Source organism: Battus philenor, unplaced genomic scaffold (assembly GCF_028537555.1).
Source record: "Battus philenor isolate CCGP_79_NKW_IND1 unplaced genomic scaffold, ilBatPhil1.0.hap1 SCAF_11, whole genome shotgun sequence".
Classification (NCBI taxonomy): Eukaryota; Metazoa; Arthropoda; class Insecta; order Lepidoptera; family Papilionidae; genus Battus; species Battus philenor.
Genome location: NW_027181673.1, coordinates 7,183,404 through 7,207,285, shown reverse-complemented (window position 1 = coordinate 7,207,285; position 23,882 = coordinate 7,183,404). Strand labels below are relative to the sequence as shown.

The 23,882-nt window shown below is 30.4% G+C and overlaps 2 protein-coding genes across 2 annotated transcripts in view; one reads left to right on the top strand and one right to left on the bottom strand.

Moving 5' to 3' along the window:
* The first annotated feature begins 7,495 nt into the window (after positions 1 to 7,495).
* Positions 7,496 to 23,882, top strand: part of Setd3 (SET domain containing 3) — a 32,595-nt gene continuing 16,208 nt past the window's right edge. Inside the window, exons 1-4 of the mRNA XM_068772768.1 lie at positions 7,496 to 7,911; positions 8,848 to 9,069; positions 9,652 to 9,740; positions 10,106 to 10,245. Of these exons, the coding sequence (XP_068628869.1) occupies positions 7,602 to 7,911; positions 8,848 to 9,069; positions 9,652 to 9,740; positions 10,106 to 10,245 (761 nt within the window). The 5' untranslated portion in view covers positions 7,496 to 7,601. The remainder of the gene's footprint in view (positions 7,912 to 8,847; positions 9,070 to 9,651; positions 9,741 to 10,105; positions 10,246 to 23,882) is intronic.
* On the bottom strand, positions 10,556 to 23,655 carry LOC137931832 (TNF receptor-associated factor family protein DDB_G0272098-like). The gene is made up of 5 exons (XM_068775346.1): positions 23,506 to 23,655; positions 16,488 to 17,213; positions 14,767 to 16,036; positions 13,408 to 13,983; positions 10,556 to 11,047 (listed from the first exon to the last, which is right to left on the bottom strand). The coding sequence occupies exons 1-5, from the start codon at positions 23,653 to 23,655 to the stop codon at positions 10,560 to 10,562; spliced, it is 3,210 nt and encodes a 1,069-aa protein (XP_068631447.1). The 3' UTR covers positions 10,556 to 10,559.

Sequence of the window (23,882 nt, the reverse complement as noted above, 5' to 3'; positions counted from 1 at the left end):
ACTTTTTGTTGCCAAATGAGGTATACATTCTCTCCTTTAATACTTTTACATGTATAATCATTCACTCTGTATATTGTTATATAAATAAAACGTTAGAAAATCAAAGTCGTGTACTAAAAAAACGGCATATTACTCACACCAGAGAATAAAATTAAAACAATTCAAAGGATGCATGTCCTTAATAATGCCCCGTAACAGAATAGTATCATTTGTCTGTGTAAACGTCACAATGCAGTAACAAACTGATTGTTTACAATATTGCGGTTAGTAGTGACTTGGCTCACTTGAAACGATGACTAAAAGGATCCAAGCCCACGGAAAAAAGGACTAAGCACATTAAGCATAGAGCCGTGGCCGTGACTCAATCCTTCGGTGATGTAATGCTTCGTAATTGATTCGGTGATTCGCTCATAAGATCATCACACTAGTGTTAACAGCGTCAAAACGAAATTATCGATGTTCTAAGCATCCACTACGACAGCCAAATGCAATCCTTCGCCAAGCCAAACAATCAGTCACTTTATATTCATAGAAATGCTAGAAATAAAAACATGGTTGTCTGTATTTTTAAACATATTTCTATCTGTAAAGATTCATTTCATTACATCGACTATGGTTAATAATTTATTGCAGATTTGCTCCGCTCTAACTACGTAAAAATTTTAAACTCGTCGCTTGTATAAAAGTATAGTTCCATAGGTTACGTATATTTTTATAAGCAAATAAATAATGTATATCTTCCACATGGATATCCATGATAGCGAACAGAAAATTAAAGAAAGACGAAATAATATCCAGCATTAGCCTTTATGTTGCCTACCCGAACTTGGTCTTAAATATCTTAGACGCTTCCAACCGGTCATATTTAAAACATATTGTAGATGTTATGCCCAACACTGGACAACCTTTGGCTACAATGATGACGTGAAATGGCAGAAGAGATACCACGCGGATTTGTACATGTTGTGTGTTAACTTATATTTTTTTGATTTAATTTATGCAAAAGTCCTATGTTTACAAACATTTTTGTGAGAACCGTCTTATTATTTCTGTAAACCTTATATACATATAAAGCCTTGTTTAAGATGAAAATAAAACTTCGAAAAATAAAAGTTTATAAACTTTTCGATACTTAAAATCAAAGATAAGCCCTGAAAATATCCATAGTTTTAAATCCTTTTGAATTTATGACACATGTCTTTTTAATATAAACGTTCATTCAGAAATAAACGGAAACTTCCATCGATATCGAGATTGTATCAAAGTCTTCACTACTGCTACCGATTGTACGTCATACATCTGATCTACGTCATTTGTTACGTTTTATTTGTTACAAAATTGAGTAGACATTGAAAGTAAAAACTTTTCTTACATAATTGAAAATGCTTGCTACCAATAAAGACTATTTAATTTATGATTAATATATTCTAATACCATAAATCTCTAATGCTGATATTACTTTTAATTAATTGTGTACATGCATGCAAATATAGATATTACATATTTGTTGCATTGAAGGAACGGCCAAAGCGTTCGACAAAATAGACAATATGGCACTGGTTCTAAAATGTAATTTAATAATCAACTCTTAAATGTGAACAAATTAAAATATGCGGATATGATATTTTGTAGTCAAGCTTTTAGTTTAAGAAATGACTTCAACAGAATAGCACGCGGTGAAGTGTTTTTTTCTTAATAAACTTAGTCGCACTTATTCATCATAACCTTTCCGTAATTTATGTATTATAATATGTTGCAAGGTATGTAATTGTTTCAACAGGAAAGAGCATAAGGGACCAGTGCTCTAATTTATGGACAAGCCGTAAAATTAGCAACAGTTCAAATGAGTCAAATTACGCATTATTACAATTTCTAATATTTTTTTTGCATATACAATATATTTACAACGGTTTACATTACAAAATACAACTCTAGAGGAAAACTAAGTTTATTAAATAAAGTTTAAGTAGGTTCAAAAATGTTTACTGATGCCAAAAATAAAATCACAAAAGAGTCGAAATTTCGAAATTGGTGTCCTTTTACGCACCAAATTTTTTTTTTTTTGAAAATCTTAAAGGAACATAGTTCTCACTATATATGTATATAGGGTCATCATTCTGAAATATGTGACAGACGAATAACTTCTATCATTACAAAATTCTTCAGGGACAAATAACAAACAATAATAACTTTAATTTGCAGTAATCTGAATTTTGGACAAGCTTTTTCTTTCTATATTATCATTATGTTATTTATTTATTATGACAGAATTGATTTTTGTATATGATGTACCATACATTAATTGTTAGCAAATGAACTCTACGTACAATATTTTTATTAATTCACCATTTACAGCTTTTACCCTTTTTTCTAATCAACCTGCATATCTGAGTCAGTATTGTTATACACTACACCTGTCCAAAATTTTCCTTCTACGTAATTAACTATACGAGAAAAACAGTAGCTGTTTCGTTGTTATGTAAATAAAATATATATTATTATTATTATTATTATCATTCTCTCCGTTTACTTTGTAACATTTCAATATTTTTAAAATGCATTCAAACCGTGGATTGTTGACATAGTTGCTTGGTAGGTGTTAAGTGTTCAATGAAAATTGTTTACAGTAGAACGAAATAAGGAACGACCCACGTTAATATTTGCATTAACCAGAAGTAAAAGGAAAACATTTAAGCGCATTCAATAAAACTCAATTTGCTCGTACTATAATTAAGTATAATGAATACTCATTTATAAATTGAATTCCCGAGTCGCTTAACAACCGACTCACAGAGCTTAGAGCTTTACATAAAGTTCACGCGTTGCTAACATATTCCACGACCGTTGAGCTCATGGCCTTTAATAGAATTCTCAATCGACTCAAACGTTTCAACGGTATTGTAGACATAAGGACAAGCGAAGAGACTTTAGAATAGGCAACCTGCTCAGAGCTCCGTGCCGCGTTTTGTATGTTGGTAAAGACGTATGCTAACTAGCAACTCCCGTTGTTCTTATTACATCATTACTAATTTTAAAATGCGTTGATAGATTTCAACGGTGTAAAAAACTTATGCGCGTTTTGAATTTTTTGTTTCTTGCTGGATTAGTTTTTTTCTTATGCCTTAAAATGTATTCGATAATATTTTATATTGATTGTAGTCAAAAAAAGGGTCATATTTTGAAAGGAATTTCAATAAGTTTAAGAGCTTATATAAATTACATTTATTTTTATTTTTTTGTTAGATTAACATCATGAATAAAAACCTGTAATAAAACGTCGTGGTTGTAATACATTGTCACCGATTCATTTTATTAAAGTTGATGTAATTATACTATTTGTAAAATTGTGTTAATAATGTTTATCTTATAAGTTAAGTGAATGTATGTATATACACAAAGAATTAGTTTTTATGGTACAATATTTAAAGATAATATATTTTTGTAATACATATATATAAATATATATATATATATATATAAATATATATAGGGTGATGGTTTCTTTTAATTTATCTTAGATAAAATAAATCCTTAATTGTTTTCTAAATTTGAAGTAGTGCTTAAATATTTACTTTATTCAATAACTCACCTTAGTAAATAAATGGGAAGATAGACAAAATCTATATATATATATACAGTGTCCAACAGAATTATCAAATAGTTTTATACGTAACCAAGATAGAAATGAACTCAAGACTTTATTTCTAGTAACGTCTGAAAACCTCTTCCATCAGTCAGAATGAAATAGGTGATTTCTTTATTACATAATCACACAAATTTGTTTTCCAGTTTTAACCATTACCCTATGTATAATTAAAACTATCCACTTAAGTAAGCTATTTAGACTATATATGACGGTGGTTAATAGGTACCGCCCTCTTAGGCGTCATACGAGTTATACCAAAGGTAAATGGATAATTAAGACTATTTTCAGATTATATATGTATATGTATATATTGAAAGTTCTTGTAGTATTGTAAGTTACTTTTTAAGAGTGTATATATTTGTCATCTGAGATTTTTTGAGTGTCTAAAAATTTCTTTGCAAATTTCTTGCACGACTTACAAAAGGAATGCGAGCCACACTATTCATGTTTATTTATATATATATATATTACAGTATAGAAGGCATTTAGCATCCACAAGGTGCTTAAGTTTTTTTTGGCAATTTTTTTATTGTACTTAAATTCCCTATTACGATATAATGATTCATTACTTATAGGTTTATTTGAATAGCACCTGTATATGTGTGAGCCGTGCTAGCTGTGGCCAAAAAAAAAGTTATATTAGTTTAGCTTACCGCGTATTAGCCGACAGGCAGTGGCGAAGTCGCTATTGAGCGTCATTTGGAACGAACCGCGTATTGTGTTGGAGAGCATCATAAAATAGTGATTCAGACTGAAGCCTAGAATATTCTGTTCATTGAAATCGTCACATAAGCTAATGAAATAGTTACATGCACTATGAATTTGTTATGCTTTCATATTGAAATTTGTGCTAATGTAGGTCTATCAATATGTGCTGCGTACGGAAAAAATGTTACCTGGTTTACAAAGTCTAGCCCTTGAAAGCCATATTGAGACTTTAATTCACTTTAATTAAATTCAGCCATGCTGCAGACTTAAGTCTTCATACAAATATGGTCTACCAATGTTTGTGATGACTTGCAAACTGTGCATACCGCTACAGTACCGCAACAGTATTCCGAGCAAGATTCTACATCGTTGGGACTCCCCTCTTGTGTGCCACAAGATAAGAATCCATACTAGTAGAGGATTACGTTTTGTTATTATGTATAGCTCTATTATTAACACTTGTTATGTTTTACGTTTTCTAACACTAGTGAGGCATGTCTGAAATAAATAATTTTAACTTGAATAATTGCTCCGTATAAAGTTATACAAATTGTGTCTGAATGGTATTTTAAACGAAATATACACAATACAAATTTAAAAAGACACAGACTCGAGGTTTTTGGCTCAGTACTGGACAGCCACGATCAAGTTTTTCTTGTCACTATCTATGTTAAATTATTTGAAATTTTATTAATTAAAATATCTTACTTTTACGACTGCGTCTATATCATTTGGTTATTCCATTCAGTTAACATGTTTATCTTTTTTACTTAAAATTTCCTTTTGCTTGCATATTTAGCGTTTTACTTGGCATCCTTAAAGATAAAGGCGGACAAGTTATATGTGTAGTTTGATACTAAGTTTGTTTTTAATAAAAAGTAATGGGGCATTAACATTAAATTAACGATCACATTATAATCCCTACTCTATGACCTAATAACTTTACATAGTGCTGACTTCATAATAAAAGGTGTGTCGTATTGGAATGTGCGATAGATAGCAACTGATTTCTACATCACGCGAATTGCGTTTACATTTAATTATTAGGTTGATATTTTATACTTAATTACATAGCATGGTGGATCTAGTTATAAATTAATAATATTGAATTTACATGTACACCTACAAGAATGACGTAAGTAGCTGCGAAGAGGGTAAAATAAAAATCAATTAAATGCATTAACCACTCTTGATCCTTGAACAAAATGCTGTTTGGATAAGTACCGAAGACTAATTCTGCTATTAAAAAGTAATATATGGGTCAGTTTTAGTTTGCAAGGCGTCATAGTATAAAGTGAAATTTTATATCTCAAGATGGCGTCCACAAACGCGTTGCGGTGTAGAACTATAAAATTTTAAAACTTTGATTTACTCTGTATTGTTATCTACTGATTTGTCAAAAAGAAGATAAATAGTTTTCACGTCCAGTCCTTTACTAAAAAAAATATAAAGAAAAGCTTACACATATTTATTAATTACTACCGTGGCCATCTTAATAACATTTTAGCCCAATTGACCAATGAAACCTTTAATGTAATTAATTAATTATTTATTAATATTACCCACAAAATAGTCCCTTTTATGAAAAGAGTGTTGTATCGCATTGTACAATTAAATATTTGAAATGTAGGCTAAACGCCCTCTAATAATTTACAGGGCTATTCTGTGGTTGAAATCTGGGGCGGTTTCAAATAACTTTTCGTGGAAGTGGCGAAGCGTCTGCCAAGTTCTTACTCTATCATTGCCATTGCCAGATAAAAATTAACTGTCAATCCGGACTGAATGTGACATTGTTTTCGAGGTCTATTAAAAAAGTGTCATAGACAGTAACAATTATATGTTAAATACAAAATCGATATCGTATTTATAAAGGTAAATTCTTTTTGTTCCTATTTTTAACATTTGCTGTTTTAGTGTAGTTGTCAGTAAAACAAATAATTTATCTTAAAGAAAATTTTATTTAAAAAAAAAAACAATATTAGTGACTAATTCAAACTAATACTTTTAAATAATTATAGAATGCTTTATTTATTATTAACAAATACTACAACCCTTAAAATCTTAGAGTAATAAAGTGTTTACTTATGGTGAATCTATACATTTTACTTCCGGAGCTATTTTTGCGTTTGACATAGTAAAATATTATTAATGCAATATATTCTCAATTGTTCTACAAATTATAGTCCTATATACTAAAATCATATATATTAGAGGGAAATCATTAAAAACAACCGTTAGACGTAATTAGTATTAAAAATAACATTTTAGAAACTAGTTAGAATCATTTTTAATATTTTTCTGTCATAATTGTATCATAGTAATATAAAAATTACCCCGTTTCTACAAAAGGTAGTATTATTAAATTAACCTTAAAATATTACTATTAATACATGGTGTTATCTTTTGTTACGATTTAGGTATTTGCAAATAACTAATATATATTTATTTTATAAAAGAATACTCTTGTACACAGTTTTATGAAAGGATTAAATATATTTTTTTAACTTAAATGTATGATAAGCATGCCTTGAAATCATTGCTTTGTTTGCAATTGTAAAGACGATATGCTAAATAATATTATTAATTTTAGGTGTCCATCTTTTACTAAAAGAAAATAGAACTAAAATCTGTTTACTGGTCTTTAGAACTTATTTCCGGAGAAATTATACACTTTAAGTATCAATTTTAACGGAAAAAACTAGTTTAACCAATAATATTTCAGTATCCGATCCTGTAGAAACCATTTTATTATACATAACAACACTACAGTTAGAAGCAAATCATGTTTTACTCTCTAATTATAGGGTATTATTTAAAACAATATTTATTTGTATGATTATCCAATAAGTACATTAATTATATCAGGACGCTGCAAAAACCACACAAAAAAACGGAATACGTTCTGTTTACGGCTAAATATGGATCACAACGGAAGAACGTCCTGCAAAGTACAAAACGTGTATTAAAAAAAGTTTTAAATTTTATCAGGGCAATTAATTTAAATAAAATCTTTAACAGTTTTGTGAAAATATCATATAATTTTTGTTGCCTACGTTGCTTATCAAATGTCAATTGAATGCATATGACATTGTCAGTGTCATGTTTCAATCTAAAAGATTGAAAACAACACTTTGTCTTACTATTTTTAGGTACAATATTTCTATTCCCACGTTTTACATATCAAAATCTCTAATTTTATTTTACCGTAACGGTACATTTTTGTAACTTGGAATCGTAAAATAGAACTATGGGACGTAAGTTACAAGGAAAAAATATATCAAAAAAACGAAATGCAGAAAAAGAGACTAATAAATTTGTACTGCAAAAACGAAAACAACTTGGCGTTTTGGTTGAAAAAGTTCTTAAAATTACAAGCGTATTTCAGACGCCTAGTAATGTATTAAAAATTTGGGATAAGCATTTAGAAATTGATTCTATTATTAAAGATATTATTTACATTGAGGATTCCTTGTCTAACAAGAATCCTAAAACCGAGCGAAATTTAAATGTAGAAAAGTACATAAACTGGTTGCACGAGAATGGAGCACAATTTGAAGGTAATTAATTAATTGTTGTACTGTTTAAACTATGACATTACAATAATAAAATCTATGAATTCTATTAAAAACTATAACTTCAGCTGGATTAGGTCAAGGTTTTAATTGTCTACTGATTACCATTCAATACCACAACTTAATTTGTCTCAGAATGGAGATATAAATACTGGTATATAATGTTAGAAATAAAGTTATATCAAAGTTTTTTAATAAAACATGTGTAATCATTAATGGCCATTAGATAAATTATAAAGTTATGACTGTATAAATTGAATTTTCAAATATACCACTCAAGGGTTTGTCATATCATTGCCATTATATAGGAGCTTATAAGACATTCCAATTTCTGTCTTAACCCTTAGTAGGCTGATTTATGAAAGTGATTTTTTTTAATATTACTGTGTTTGCTTGAGGGTCTAGATGAAACGAAAAATAGATTATTTTTTAATTTTGTTGGAAAGAATATTATACAATATAAATAATATTCTTTCCAACAAAATTATAAAAGAATTTATTTCCAAAGTCTCTCCATGTGCGTCAGCAGGTATCCATCTCACTAGTCTATTCTCATTCCATGTTATTGAATAGGAAAGTTCATTCTATCATATACCCACTCTTAAACTTTGAAGCAATATGTATTGGTATAAGCTTTACATAATGATAATAAGTCACAAATATTTATAGATTATGAAGTAGAAGCAGAAGTCTCCCTTAAAGGTTGATGACTAGTCTAGATTCTCACTATTTTAATTTTTGTCGTCCACCTAATAGGAGGCTTACCCTGCTGTGTTTGCTGGCACTTAGATGAAGTACTTGTAACAGTACAATTGTCGTTAGAACACATGTAAACCATTCTTCATTAGAACTATGTGCCGAATAGTCAATTATTAATTATAAATGTTTATTTTTTGATTATTATTTATATAATTTTTACAGGTGTTGAAATAAGTAGTTTTGATGGTTATGACTTGGGATTAAAAGCAACAAAAGATTTTCCTGAAGACTCTCTAATTCTTACTGTGCCCAGCAAGGTTATGATGACAGAAAAAGATGCTCTCGAATCAGATTTAGGTGCATTCATTAAAGTTGATCCAGTTTTAATGAACATGCCTAATATAACTTTAGCGTTATTCTTACTATTAGAGAAAAGCAAACCAGGTAATTAAGAAACTTGTCATGTTATATGTACTGTTATTAAAAAGATAAGTGCAATCCAACTATAGGAGTTTTGATCCTTTTATCATTTAGGTTTCATATAGTTCTTAGAACAGGTTCAAGCTGTTAGCCATGAGAGCACTTAGGAGAGTACAAAAAATAATAAAAATATGTTTAATTTTAAATTGGTACATTTCATCTTATATTCTGTATTCTTTGTAATCTTAATTATTATCTGTTCTTTTATTTGATTCTGTCTATGTAGAATTTAAAATGGATTATTGGCTTACTCTACTACAACTATACATAAATTTTAATATAATCTATGAAAAATATTTTTCTGTTTATTATTATTAGCAGGCTAAACATCACTAGAAATCTAATGTTTATTATCTCTTTAGGTATTATAGTATAAGTTCTTACATTATGTGTAAATACTTATAAATTATGTTTTATTTGGAAGACATGTTTTTAGTTATAGAAATAAATTAAATTTTTAATAAGAAATGAATCCTGGATTAGCTTCTATTTACAAATCATGTAGTAAAAATTTGTAGTAAACCGCTACTCTTTTCCCGTTTTCAGATTCCTTTTGGAAGCCATACATTGATATTTTACCCCAGGATTATACTACTATTTTATACTTCACATTGCAAGAATTATTTGAGCTCAAGGTAAATGATTTATTTAAATAAAATTTAAAAAAATGTTTTTTTGTTTACTAAAAATAACTTACATGTAGGAATTAAAATCTCTAGATATCTTGATAGATTTATATTTATTTCCTTTATTTCAAATAACAAGGTGCCAAAATATTGAAAAAAAAATAATAGTTTAAAAAATTATCATATCTTTTTATTTTATTCTTTTATATTTAGTTATAAACATATTGTTGCCATATTTTTAATAATTTTTAATGATAAATGTAAGTAATATGGTAATATTCATATAAATTGTAGTTGATCAATATAATTTTTATATTATATAAATATTATAGATATTTTCAAATGATTATACATTTTGTAAATCTAATTTACAGCCGTCACCTGTATTTGAATCTTCGCTGAAACTGTATAGAAGCATATCAAGACAGTATGCATACTTTTATAATAGGATTCATTCTATGGATATACCAGTATTAAAAGATCTTCAAGATATCTTTACTTTTGAGAATTACAGGTAAGATAATAAATAAAACAAAAGTTTTTTTTTAATATTACAAAAATATAATATTGGCTAATTTTTTACATCTATTGCACTTCCCTCTTAATACTGAAGATCCATTAAGAATTAATAGACATAGCTATCTGACAATATTTGCTATTTATTTCTATTAAATGTAATAAGTTGACCAATTATCTTAAAACATGTTTGAAAAGTGCAGCTAAGCTAATTCCTTAAATTAAAATCAGGTCGCTATTTTAATCTTAAATTTACTTTTTTTCAAATACACTTAAGTACATTGTTTTTATGTCTAAATGTAGAAAACACAGCTAAAAAGGTTTTCTTAGAGAATCCCACATATATTCAGAACATTCATTACTATTGGGTTTTTCTAAAGTATTTACCGAGTAAATATTGGAAGACAGCATTGGACTCATACTACGCATGCTACCATTTTTATTAATTGTCCGGTTTTCGAACACAGGTGATGGTATTTGTTCTTCACTCATACAATGTTTTTTACGGAACAATTGCTGTTGATGTTTCCATTTGAATGCAGCATATGTTAGTAGGAATAGGACAGCAATAAGACCTACAATACTAGCTGTTACTATAGTAACTGATCTAGTATTATTCTGTATAGTTTCCGGGATACTATATGTCTGTATTGCTTCTAAACTGTCCAAGGGGTAGTGCTCTATTTTGTCACCTGTATTGCGTTCATTAATATGCTGTAAATCTGCCAGAGCTATGAGTCCATCTCCATCAACATCTTCCTCTTGTATAACTTTTTTTACAGGAATATTCTGTGTTGTTTCTGGAACTAAATATATAAAATGTTAATATATGTGATAATAGCAATAAACTAATATCTGTTTGATATCATTGATTTAGATATGCATACATTGAACTGTTATTCATTAGACTAAGTTAATATAGCACTGTTTTTACTGCAATTTTATAAGCCAGAGAAAGAGAAAGATTTACTTTTAAGACTATTGGACATCAAGAATTTTAAAGACTATGTTTACGTATTTTTTTTAAACGAGATGCTGAGTAATCATATGAAGATTTTTTCTTTTCTTTTGTAATAATTGAGATAATATTAGTGAAAAATGCTATCTCAATACCTTTTGGACTTTTTTGTCCCAAAATGACATCATCACATATTAATCAGGAATCACACATTGTATGTAGATGCAAAATTACAAATTAAATAGGAATAAGTTCAAAACTGGCTAAGACGTAGGGTAAAGAAGAGCAATCAACATAAGAGAAAAAACGTCCACACTTTAAAAAACGTATATCACAAATCATTGAGATAAGTTGTGCATGTTATAGTATTATTTGGCGAATACGAGGGCCAAACTGAAAGTTTTTAGAACTGGCAACTTAAAAGCATTATATTAAAAAAATAAGTTTAAATTTTGGAAATAGAACTCTTTACCAATAATATTGAGTATACATTTCATTCATTTGTCATTTGTTTTACGATTTGGCGGCAAATTGAAAATTGTCTGTGCACGACAGAATGAATTTAAGCCGAGAAAATTTTCGTGCAATGATTTTTTATGACTTTCGATGTCATATAAGTCAACAAGAAAGTTATGATAGACTTCGATTGGCTTTTCACGATGAAGCCCCATCTCGTGCCACAGTTTACAACTGGTTTAATGAATTCAAACGTGGTCGAACTAATCTCACCGATGATTTGCGTGAGGGACGGCCTTCTACAGCGACGACTGAAGACAATATCAGTGTTGTGCGGCGTATGATAGAGACTGACAAAAGAGTGACCTATCAGCAGATTCGGACAAGTCTAGGCATAGGTATGAGTCAAGTGCACAAAATCCTCCATGAACATTTAGCGGTCAGGAAGCTTTGTGCCCGCTGGATACCGCATAATTTGACCGAGGCTCAAAAACTCCGCCGTGTTGATTGGTGCCGAGAAATGATCCAAAAATTTAACGGAGGTGACTCAAATGCTGTGTTCGACATACTAACGGGTGACGAAAGCTGGATTTACTGTTATGATCCGGAAACCAAAAGACAGTCTGCTCAGTGGGTGTTTCCTTCCGAAGAGTTGCCAACTAAAGTGAAGAGAGGTCGAAGTGTTGGAAAAAAGATGGTGGCCTCGTTCTTCGGAAAGACAGGTCATTACGCGACACTTGTCTTAGAGGATCAGAAAACGGTTAATGCAGAGTGGTACACTAACAACTGTTTGCCACTTGTCTTGGAAAAAGTTCGAGAGAAACGACCTCGCAGCAGGATCCTCCTTCATCACGACAATGCCTCGTCGCACACCGCCAGGCAAACGATCGACTATTTGGCGACCTCAGACGTGGAATTACTGGGTCACCCGCCGTATAGCCCCGACCTCGCACCCTGCGATTTTTATTTATTCCCGAAAATAAAAGAAAAACTTCGAGGAAAACATTTTATGGACGCCGAAGAAGCAGTGGCTGCGTTTCAAAACGCCGTCGAAGAGACCCCTAAGGCCGAGTGGGCAAGGTGCTTTTCTCAGTGGTTCCATCGAATGCAGCGATGTATTGATGTAAATGGACGCTATTTTGAAAAGTTATAATAAAACTAATAACTTGCTAGAATGCTTAGTTTTTGATTTTCTAAGTACTTTCAGTTTGACCCTCGTATAGTATAATTTCAATTTGATTGAGTGTGATATTTCGTTTATGTTAATAAAAAGAAAGTATTTAAATAAATTGAACTATCAAATTGACGTCTATCATTTTGATAAGATATTTTATTAATACAACCTTTTTCTTTGAAATAATCAGGTACATTTATTACACACCTTCGTCTTAAACAATACAAATGTAGTAAAAGGACATATCAACTATTTTGATAATCTTTTTTGCACCTATGTCAAAGTTTTATAAAAAGGTTATAACTATTTGAGCAGCAAAATTAAATTGCGTCCCAATACCAATCTGTTATAACGCACCTTATTGTAAAACTACAGAGATTGGTTACCTTATCAGGCACCAACATGATTTCTGCAATTGGACATCTGTTGCCGGACATGGCTTTCACACTAGATTAAATACAGAAAAGTAAAGAACCGTAGTTTCTCATCAGTTAAATGAATTACCCGATGGTTAGCTTTGCTTTAATATTCGTATCAAAGATTAAATTCTTATTTTTTAGAAAAATACATACCATTCTCTAAAATCTGTGGCATATCGTTAGTAATATTATGACTTCTTTCGATTAAAGAAAATATTTCATTCAATGTAACAATGTCAGATTCGTTACCCATTATTCGGCTTTGTCTGGATGTTCTGTTTGTGACTTTTTCAACTTTTTCGTTTGCAGTCAAATCATCGTATGTGTTGTTTTTCGGATCATTCGTATTTTTAACTTTGTCATCATTCGTAAAGTTATTAAACAATGAATTAATTCCAGAATTCTCTCTGTTTTCATTTATATTATTACCAAAACCCATTATTATTGGGATATTTATGTATTGCGCTGCAAGATACGGTACCGTAGGTAATGGTTTCGCTGTACTTTCATGTGAATTAGCTTCCAAGAGTGCTCTTAAAGGATATGTCTTTTTCGATATTGGTTCGATTAGTGATTTAGAGAGAAAAGGTTCAGGAGGATTAGGCTCCTTTGATGCATTGTGGAATATATCAGCTAAATGTATGTGGCTTGAACCACGTTCTCTGTGTTTTACTAGTTCATTTAAAGTCATATTTCTTTCCATTAATATCTTCTTTAACTTGGCGCTTGCTAAAAACATCAAAAGGAATTGTTAAATGAGAACATTAATACTTAATCTTATTTTTGATAGATGAATATACACATAGATAGATTTGGATACATTTTATTGGTCCTAAGCTGTGACTGTTTGCTTTTTTTCTCTTATTGTATGTAAGCAATGATTATACTTGGTTTATATAATCGATTTATATATTAAAGCTAAAGGGATGAGTGTATTGCTCATTAGCTGTTAATGTAAACCTCATTCAAAGTCAATGGTTTCAGAAATTATTAATTAATATTAATAATTTATATATTATTAATGATAATATAGTAAGATAAAGCATTTTAAAATTTCGGATTATTACATATATAAATTAGTTATTGTGGACTCTTTGTTCCTGCACATTTTTTACTACTTGAAGTTGGCCTATTGAATTCTAATCGAAAAAAAGTAATGTCACATATTTAGGAGTGATGACTTTATACAGGGTGATAGGAAATAGGAGTAAAAGCTTCAAAGTTTTTTGTTACACAGTTACACCTGTAAACAATTACTCTGTGTTTGCTAAAGAATATTATAGATTATTATACGGTGTAAAATAGCAATAAAAATATTGTTAGAGAACTTAAATTTATTAATATTAATTTAAAATTTTAATGTTTTTAGTTATTAGCCAATGTATACTATTACAAAATGTCTTTGATATTTTATCATGATAAAGATACAGTTGCATCAAAAATTAAAATTTTGGTATATATTAGTGTAGAATATGTTTTTTATTTATGTTTATGAAAAATTGTAATACTTACTTGAAGTATCATTTAGAATTTCTTCTATTTCAAATTTAGCCGTTTCCTCTGTAGTACCTGTACCTAGTCCAGGAGATCTAGGCGTTGTAGATTTAGATTTTTTTCTTGTCTTCGAAGGTTTGGAAGTTGTCTGGGTAGTTTTAAATGTCGTCTCTGTGGTGATAAAATCTTCTAAGGTAGTTTCCGTCTCTGCAGTATTACTGGAAGTCGTTGTAGTCGGTTGTATTTTTGCAATGAATTCAGACGCTGATACTAAATTTGCCATGTCAAATATGTCTTTCATTGAATGGTCCTGTGATGTTTCATTATTTGTTGGTTTTTGCTTTAGTTTTTTATTCTTCAATCTATTTGCAAAAGCTTGCTGTCTTAAACTAGTCACGTTCGGTCTCTGGCGAATTCTAGTAAGTAATGTTGTTTTTAAAGTAGGAATAATTTTAATTTCAGTTGTAGTTTCTGCAATAAATGTTGTTGTAGTTTCGGTATTAGCAATTGTTGTGTCTGTTTCGAAGTCATTGTCGCCTTGCGTGCTAATTGTATTAAATTCAGAGGTTACGTGTGCTGTAGTTATTTCTTCCGTAGTAGTGGTTAAAATATCATTAACTTCGTCGCTTCTGTCTAATTTCGTTAGCGTTTTATTTATATTTTTCATCGGAATTAGTTCTTTCCACCTTGTCAAATTTTTATTATGTTCATATCTTTTTGTAGTTAAAGCAATCATATCTCTACTTAACTGTCCCTTGTATGAACTGTTGGATTCTGGACGCATGCGTAGTTTCATTCTAACTATTGAAGGAAATCGTCTACGAAGTGTTGTTCTATTAGTTTCGTTGAAATAATTGTTATTAAATATGTTACTAAGCTTATATTTTTCGACATTACTTTTAGAAGTGACTATAGTAACAGGCCCTGGGGTTGTATACGTGGTCATAGTTGAAATTAGTTCTACAGAAGTATTTGTCTCTTCTAAGTTGTTTGTACCTATTTTATTATCTATGACTTTGTTAAATGCAATAGGTGTAGTGATATCAAAATCTCTTTGGGTCTTAATGGTTACAGGACTGGACTCGTTGGACTGGACGTAGGTCTCTTCTAAATCGTTTTCCTTTTCCTTTTTTGGGGCATCTGTTGACCTAAATAACGATAATACACTCTTTTCACCGTTAAGCAAATCAGCTAAGGTTAAATTATGCTGCTGTAGTAATTCACTTAAACTCTTCCCGTTTGATTGTTTCAATATATCCTTTAATGTAACCGGATCCAGTGCTTTTTTCTGAAAAAAAAAGGTGGCTTGTTTATTACTAATCATTTAAAATAATTAATATTACTGAAATAAATATCATAAACAAATATTTATTTTAAGTGTAAACATTTATGGTTTAGTCAATATTAATGACATGTAAAAATAAAAATACCGTATTAAAATCTTGCATTATAGAGGTATTTTGTTAAATTACTTGTAGTAAAATCTTTTGACATTTGAATCTTATCCTTAATTTTCTTCAAAGCAAGATGTTGGAGACATTCCTACAAATGTTAATAAAATTTATAATGATAAAAATGCATTTTTTTCGTTTTAATTAGCTTACTAATTATTTTTTTAATTTAATGTTTACTATTTACATTTAGGATTTTCGTTTTAAGAGAACGACGTCGAATTTACTGGTAATTTTTAAATCAAAATTTTTTCAAATTTATTTTTTAATTGAATTTTCAATACTTACTTGTTCTTTGATATCATTAAAAATTTCTTTCATTTGTGATTCTTCATTTATTTTGTTTCGTGAGATCCGTACTGGAGGACTGCTTTCTAATGAAAATTCCGATAGAGATTTGTCTTCTTTTATTTCAGGAGTGCTATGTTCCTCATATTCATTGTATTTACTAACTGTAAATTGCGACGGCTCGTCTTCGTTTTCTTCGTCTGTTATATCTCCAGTCGCTTCTACATTTCGATTTCTTTCTTCGTTGTAAAATTGATTTAAAGTTAAACGCGGTTCGCGACTTTCACTGTTATCAATTTCAGTTTCATAATTAGATATCTCATGTTTTTGATTTCCCACGTTGATTTCGAGATTTTCATCAGCAGGTATGTCTCCAAACTCGCTAAATTCATGCCAAGGTTCTTGTTCTGGTCTTCGTTTTTGGGTTTTAACGCGCAAAGGTCTTTCTTTTTCGATAGGCTCGTCGTACCAATTGTTATGTTTGACGTCAGTCTTTTTTCTTCGTCTATTAGGCATTTCTGTGAGAGGTCTATTGTTATCTTTGTAATATCGATGTTGTCGTCGTTCTAGATATCGTTCTTGTGATAACTCTGGAGCCCCTTGTGGACGTCGCCTGCGTTTTCGGAGAGGTCTACGGCGTTTAGGTGGGTCTTCTGGAGATCCATCCCACGTGTCACTTTGTGTTGATTGGGTTATCATTGGTTCCGCTTTTACTGCCCTCCATGGCTGAAAATAAATTAAACAAGTTTAATTTAATTTTTTTTCCTTAAACGTTTAAAAAATAGTAAATACAGTAATGTGCTCTTGTTAAAAGCTTAAGATAAAGAGGTATGAAAAACACCATGCTAAGTTACATTTTATGGTATATCGTGTAGTATTTGTATTGTTTCTACTAATAATGTATATAATTTTAAATTTTTTATCAAAAAAAAACCTGTCTTAAAATATTAGATTTAAATTGCTTAAGTGGTCGTGAACCGTAGATATTTTATATTCCGATATTAATTAGAATTATTTAAAGGTTTCACTGAACAGCTATTGCCCTTGTGTAGATATTATCCACCTAAAATCTTGTTTAAGCGTCCTCTATACCTTATTAAAAACCTTTTAGACATGAATACAAAAAACCTGTCATTAAGTATACTCTGCGAAAATACATAATTTTTCACAAATGATACAGAAAATTCTCTCAGAAAACTGTATTCGATTGATGATATTATGCTATAGTAGAAAGTGCAGTGATTTAAATGAATTGTTGAACCATTGTATTATTTGTATATTAGTTGTACCAAATTTATGGTATGTTTGGTACCCTCTTGTATTATGTCGGTAATTTGAAAAGATTTGCATAGCTCCGGCAAAAGAGAAAACGAATAGGTATAAGTTGCATTGAATAGAGCCGTGCGACTTGCCTATAGTTAACCTTTTTTGCCTTTGTTGCATGAACTAATCGTCATACAAACACATTGTAGAATATTCTATTTGCTAACAAGGACTTTCATATTTAATTTATAAAATTTGATGAATAATGAAATTTGATCATGATTTTAAAAAAAAACTTTTATTATTAAAATTATGCAGTTCATGTATCACAAAATAAATACATACTGCAGATAATTTTTTTTAATTCTTTTTCGTACAAAAAAGATGAACTTCTCTGAAAATAACTGTTCGTGGTAAACTTCTTTTACATGCAACATAGTAGCGCCCGATTCTCTACATGTTAATCAGTACAAAATTTCATAATTGTAACTAATTATACGATTATTGTGTAAGTTCCGATGTAATCTAGTGGCACGAATACCTAACTTTATTCCAGGAGGCTCGTTTTGCTATTATGGAATTGTTGATTAGTGTTCTGGCAAGAAATCTAAAAGGTTATTTGCCTCCCAATCCGAAGGAACATATAATGTAACGGGTTGATTCTTGGAGCTTAGTTACCGTGAGGTTTGTGGCTATGCACCAAAAGAAAACGAAGTTGTCAATACCGATGGGCAAACAGCATTATGAGTGTTAAACATTCTAGAAGTAATTTATTCGATAAGGTTATTACCTATTCGAATAAATACTTTATCTTCTTCAATTGTTTACCTTTTGGTTGACAAAAAAATAGGTTTAATTCGTACGGTGATGTCATTATTTAGGGGCCTTAAAATTCTGGAGTGGAGACCACGCCAGTCCATAAGTTGGACTTGCTATGATGATGATGATGTAATTATTTGTTACAATATCCCGATCACAAACCAGAGGTTTTTGTCAAACTTACCCGTACATCCGTATTTAATTTATTATTCTCAAAGTGTTACTAAGGATACAACTCTGTGGCGAATTTGGCCAATTATAACGGACGAAAAATACTAAAAACAGCAATACTTTTCTCATATAAATAGCAGATTTGATGTCATTACCATACAAAGCGTTACAGGATGTAGCCAAACTAGTCTAAAAATAAAATTTAATCATATTATTATATCACACTAGAGTCTGTGACTGTGCGAAGTGAAAACTTATTTTTGTCAGTAATCAATAAATAATGCATAATTCTAAAAAAAAGGTTTTATTTTTTCTTTTGTACTACGAAAAATCTGACGGTGCAGCCAAAGTTAAATATTAATAAAACTGCAATCAGTTTGACGTGTATTTTATCATAACATCGACGAATCATTTACGTGTTATTATGCGCGAACAAGTTATCTCATCGTTAGCGAAGAAAGCTGTTACGGAAGCGATGTCATAATGTCGAGAAGAAAGTTGAAAGCGTCGATACCGGTTCTGAGCTTGAACTTGCTGGTCTCGGGCGGTGGCTTATGTAAACGTTTATAATATTTATTCGTTTAATATTTCTCATAAATACAGATCGGTATCGATGTAACATAGTAAAAATATAAGGATAAACGGCACCTTGTTATTGCTTGTATAGCATTGGAAGTGGTTTAGAATACTATAGTTCCTGTATCAATAATAAAATATGTCGAAAAGATATTTTGTTACCGTTTAGATTATTGGAGCAAAATGCCACTCTATATTCATACGATAAATGTCTATTTTTTCTTTCTTCGTCGGAAAACATAATTATACTAATATTCAAATACTTTTAATTGCGGTCTGAAAATTCGTGTTAAGACGTTGCAATCTCTCCACAAATTTTTCAGAAATCGCGTATTCGGATGTAAACTAAAGTTGATACGTAGACTTATCATGGAAGAAACTTATGTATTCATAATATTCCAGGATGCGGGGGAGATGTGATGATAACAAAACCTGTTTGAGCGAATGAGATGATGTACCTTATTTAGTTAGGAAGAAAGAAATTGTTTTCTTTATTTATGTACTGATAAATTAATGGCTTCATATTTTGTAGTAAAAAATATATAACATCTAGTTTTAAAACCACTGCTGACAACGAATACATAAGTTAATATTAAAATACTATAAATGTTTATGTTAGATTTTAAAGAAGATATAAATAGAAGAGAAATATACTACTGCTCGTAAATCAACTTAGCATGAGATCATCAAGGGGAGTTACAACTTTCGTTAGTTTTTTATTGTCATCGACGTTGGCATCAACTGCTTAATGGGCTTGAAGCGGCAGAGCTTTGAAGCCTAGATCTAGTGTTCCCGATAGAGCCTCAGCGTTGACGCAACGTAGCCGTTTCATAAAGTGACTACACCCAGGGGCCACCGACAAACAAACTCAGTTTCTGCTGTCGCTTGATTCACATTGAACTTTCAAATTCGATGACACATGAGAGGGTATGGGTTTTATCAGTTGCAATAATCAAACTATAGTACTACCGAAACTGCTTTATCGAACCTTGGGAAAGTGTGGCGAAGTGGGTGCCAAGGAAAAAAGCATGCTTTGACCTCGGACTTTTGGAATAGAGGGTCCGATATTTCAAATTATATTGTTCTCAAACGCACTATTATTAGGGGTCTGCTTTTCGCGACATTCTTAGTGAAGTTATTAGTTTAATAAGATGTAGCATCTCACGTCTTAAAGTAACGACCGCAGACGTCGACGCCAGATAGATGGTTGCATAGGTTTTAGACAACTTTATGTATAATTTAACCATTAGATGATCATATCGCTTTGCCAACCTGTATGATATAATACATCATTATATTGTTGATGAAATCACATCTAATCATTTTAATATTTAGGGCAATTAATTAAAAAGCTCGTTTTTCCTTTAAACATTACATAATTATTCTTTTTTTCGTATCAATCGACTTTTATTTAATTTGGATTTAAATCTCAAACTAAGGATATCTGCAAGAAATCGCAGAATGTGATAAGACCGCCCAATGTACTTCTATGCTCCTGTTGTTTTGAATCTTTGTATTTTATTATTACATTTTAAAAAAGTATATGAAAAAAAAAAGGACCGAGCTATTCTTGTCATTTATTTATATTTTCATCTACTTTGAATTTCAGTTTTCACTTGCGTACGTCTAGAGAAAAATATCGGAAGAGCCTAATTTGATAGAAACTTGAATGTAATTAGGCTCATTTGTAATGGCATATTTTAACTTAATTTACATGGCTATGTCGGTTATAAGTAGCCAAGGCAATAAAGCATCCTTTCATTACCAGAGGAATTCACATTTGTGTAACTTTTAGTAATATTATTTTTATTAATATTCACTTTAATACCATATTAAATTTTAATTCCAACTATTTTTATAGGTAAGGTTGTTAAAAAATTATTCACGATTATAAGCTTAGTATGTTCCTGCTATTGAACCACAGGTACAACTTATGGTTATATAATTCCATATTGTACAGCAAGTGTAAATACATGCTCTTATAATGTATATCCGTAGCGTGTATATTTGAATTTGCAAAATGTTAAAATAATTTATGAAATAATTAAAAAAAAAGTTAATTTATTAATAAAAGATAATAACTTTCATAAAAGTTTATTTAAAGAGCTTAGTGACGTCATAACAGAGGCGCAAAAACTAGCGTACATTGTGATCAACATGTAGTATTTTTTTTATTAAAAAAGAAATAACTTATTTTTTGTAGTAGCCTATAACAATGAGCCCAGTTTGATGTATGACTCCAATATGATAGTCTTATAACAATACTTTTAGGTACGTTTAAATAAAATTGCTTGTACTGTAAAAACGTGTTTGCTCACTCCGGGCCTGAACGATCCATAGCTGAGCTCGGAATTTCTTTACGAGATTGAAAAAGATGGGCAGATCATGAGGTAAACGAAAGTAATTGAAACGGCTTAGCGAATTGGTGAGTTGAAGAAGTAGTGAGCAGGACACACAGAGCTTTAAGGTTTTGGAATGAAGACCACGGACTGGCAAGCGCAATGTAAGACCACATACAAGATATACCTACAAGGTCGATAGACGACTTCGTAAAGATCGTCCGATCGGAAGACGCCTGAAAATGATGAAAAGATTTTACGTAGCGCATTTCTATCGTTACGCCCCTAGGCCAGTTTGAGATAATTCTCTTCCTGGTATATGATAATATCTAAATGCATTATAGACATAATAATTTCGAAATTTAATTAAAATTTCCTTTAAAACCTATTAAAATGTATAGAAAGACAAATGCAAGATTAATTTTTTGCCTTTCTTTAAGATATATTAGCGCATTAAGCACTCAAATATTTAGGTATATGTATGTAGGAATATAAACAGTAGGCACACAATTGTTATCGCTGGTGCTTAATAAATAAATGAGTTAGCTTCCGACCGCGGTGCAAACACTGTTTGTTTAACAGGTTTATCGGTTGCTTCACAATTTTGTTACTCTTCGTAAAACCGAAAGTACAGATATTGTTGTAATATTTGTTAGTGTAAATTAAATGCATTTTTTTATGTCAATAAAGTCACATAACACCCTCTCAAATAAATATCAGTCTCGTAGAGACTAAATACTACTGAAAAACCTGTTCGTCTATTGTAATTCGCACGCTTAAGTTTTTAAGTGTTAAGCTAAAATAAACAAGATTTAAATTGCGAACTTTATGTATTAAAAGGTACTAATCATTTTATTTTGTTATCAAATTATAATACATGGGACATAGCTACTTTGTTCATATTCTGTGAAAGGCTGATGGTTGGATGTTTATGCATAGACCTAGGCCTCCCCATATATTTTCAATAAGGCTGATTGAAAGTGATCTTCATTCACTGTCTTTCGTCAATCTACGGTTCGCTTGTCGGTTCGTGTTCTCCACTCTAGTAGTATCTTAAGTGACCTGCCCACTGCTAATACAGCAGGTTCAACCGCGGGGTTATGTCGGATACTTTCGGTCGTTTAAGTATATCCTCATTCGATATTAAAATTTCTTTAAGTAGATATAATTAAAATAACAATAAAAATTTGTAATATAAAGAATCTCTACCATATCTTGTATGGTTCGCAAAAACTAACACAGATATAATATTTATTAAAATATAAACACACACACACACACACATACACATACACAGATATCATTCCGTTCGATACAACTAAGTTCTCAAGTTATACTACTGTGATTATTGCGTGCAATAAATATATAATTATTATAAATCTACGTAATATACGTACGTATCATATATGGTATTGAAATTTACAACTGTCTTTATGATTCAAAATCAAAGTTATCGTTAACATTCCTTTGTATTAAAAAACTTTGTAAATAAATTTTTGTATTGTACTAGTTTTAAATTATTTTAAAGAAACTTTCTCTATGTGCAGTAATTGGAAAAAAATATTTATAAAGACTTTACCTATGATACTTTATAACCCGCCAAATATTTATCCAAAAAAATATTATTACAAAGTCCTATAGTACACCGTTTTAATAATAGTTACAAAATATTCTCCGAACACTTCACTTAAAAAGCCTTCGGATTTATAAAGAATTTCTTGTGATAGATAGATACTATTTATGTGTCTCGAACTTTATCTTTCGCCTTAGTTATTGATAAATAACTATTAAATATATCCTTAAATAATATTTTAATTGTCATGTTATTAATTTATAATGAAAGTAAATACCAGATCGTATTTCGTCGTTCCGGCGTCCAAAATTCTCGGTCGCAAATCCCTTCTATACTCTTCTAAGTCTTCTTCCGCCGAATGTACAATAATAACCAGTGCAGCCAACGTACTCAATAGCGGCATAATGATTCTCCAGTATACACCCATATTATACAGGCACAAAGAGTATTCCGAACTATATTATACTACACCAAAATCACTACAATATTACACTATCTTAAAAAAATTATTAAGGCAAATCTTGAAAAAATAAAGAATTGAAAGATAGAAAAGAAAGTATAAAGTTCATTTGTATATAGTCTACATAAACTGCGCGATTTCAAATTTCGAATTTTTACTTGATTATTTCTTTTTATTTTCACATTATCACTGTT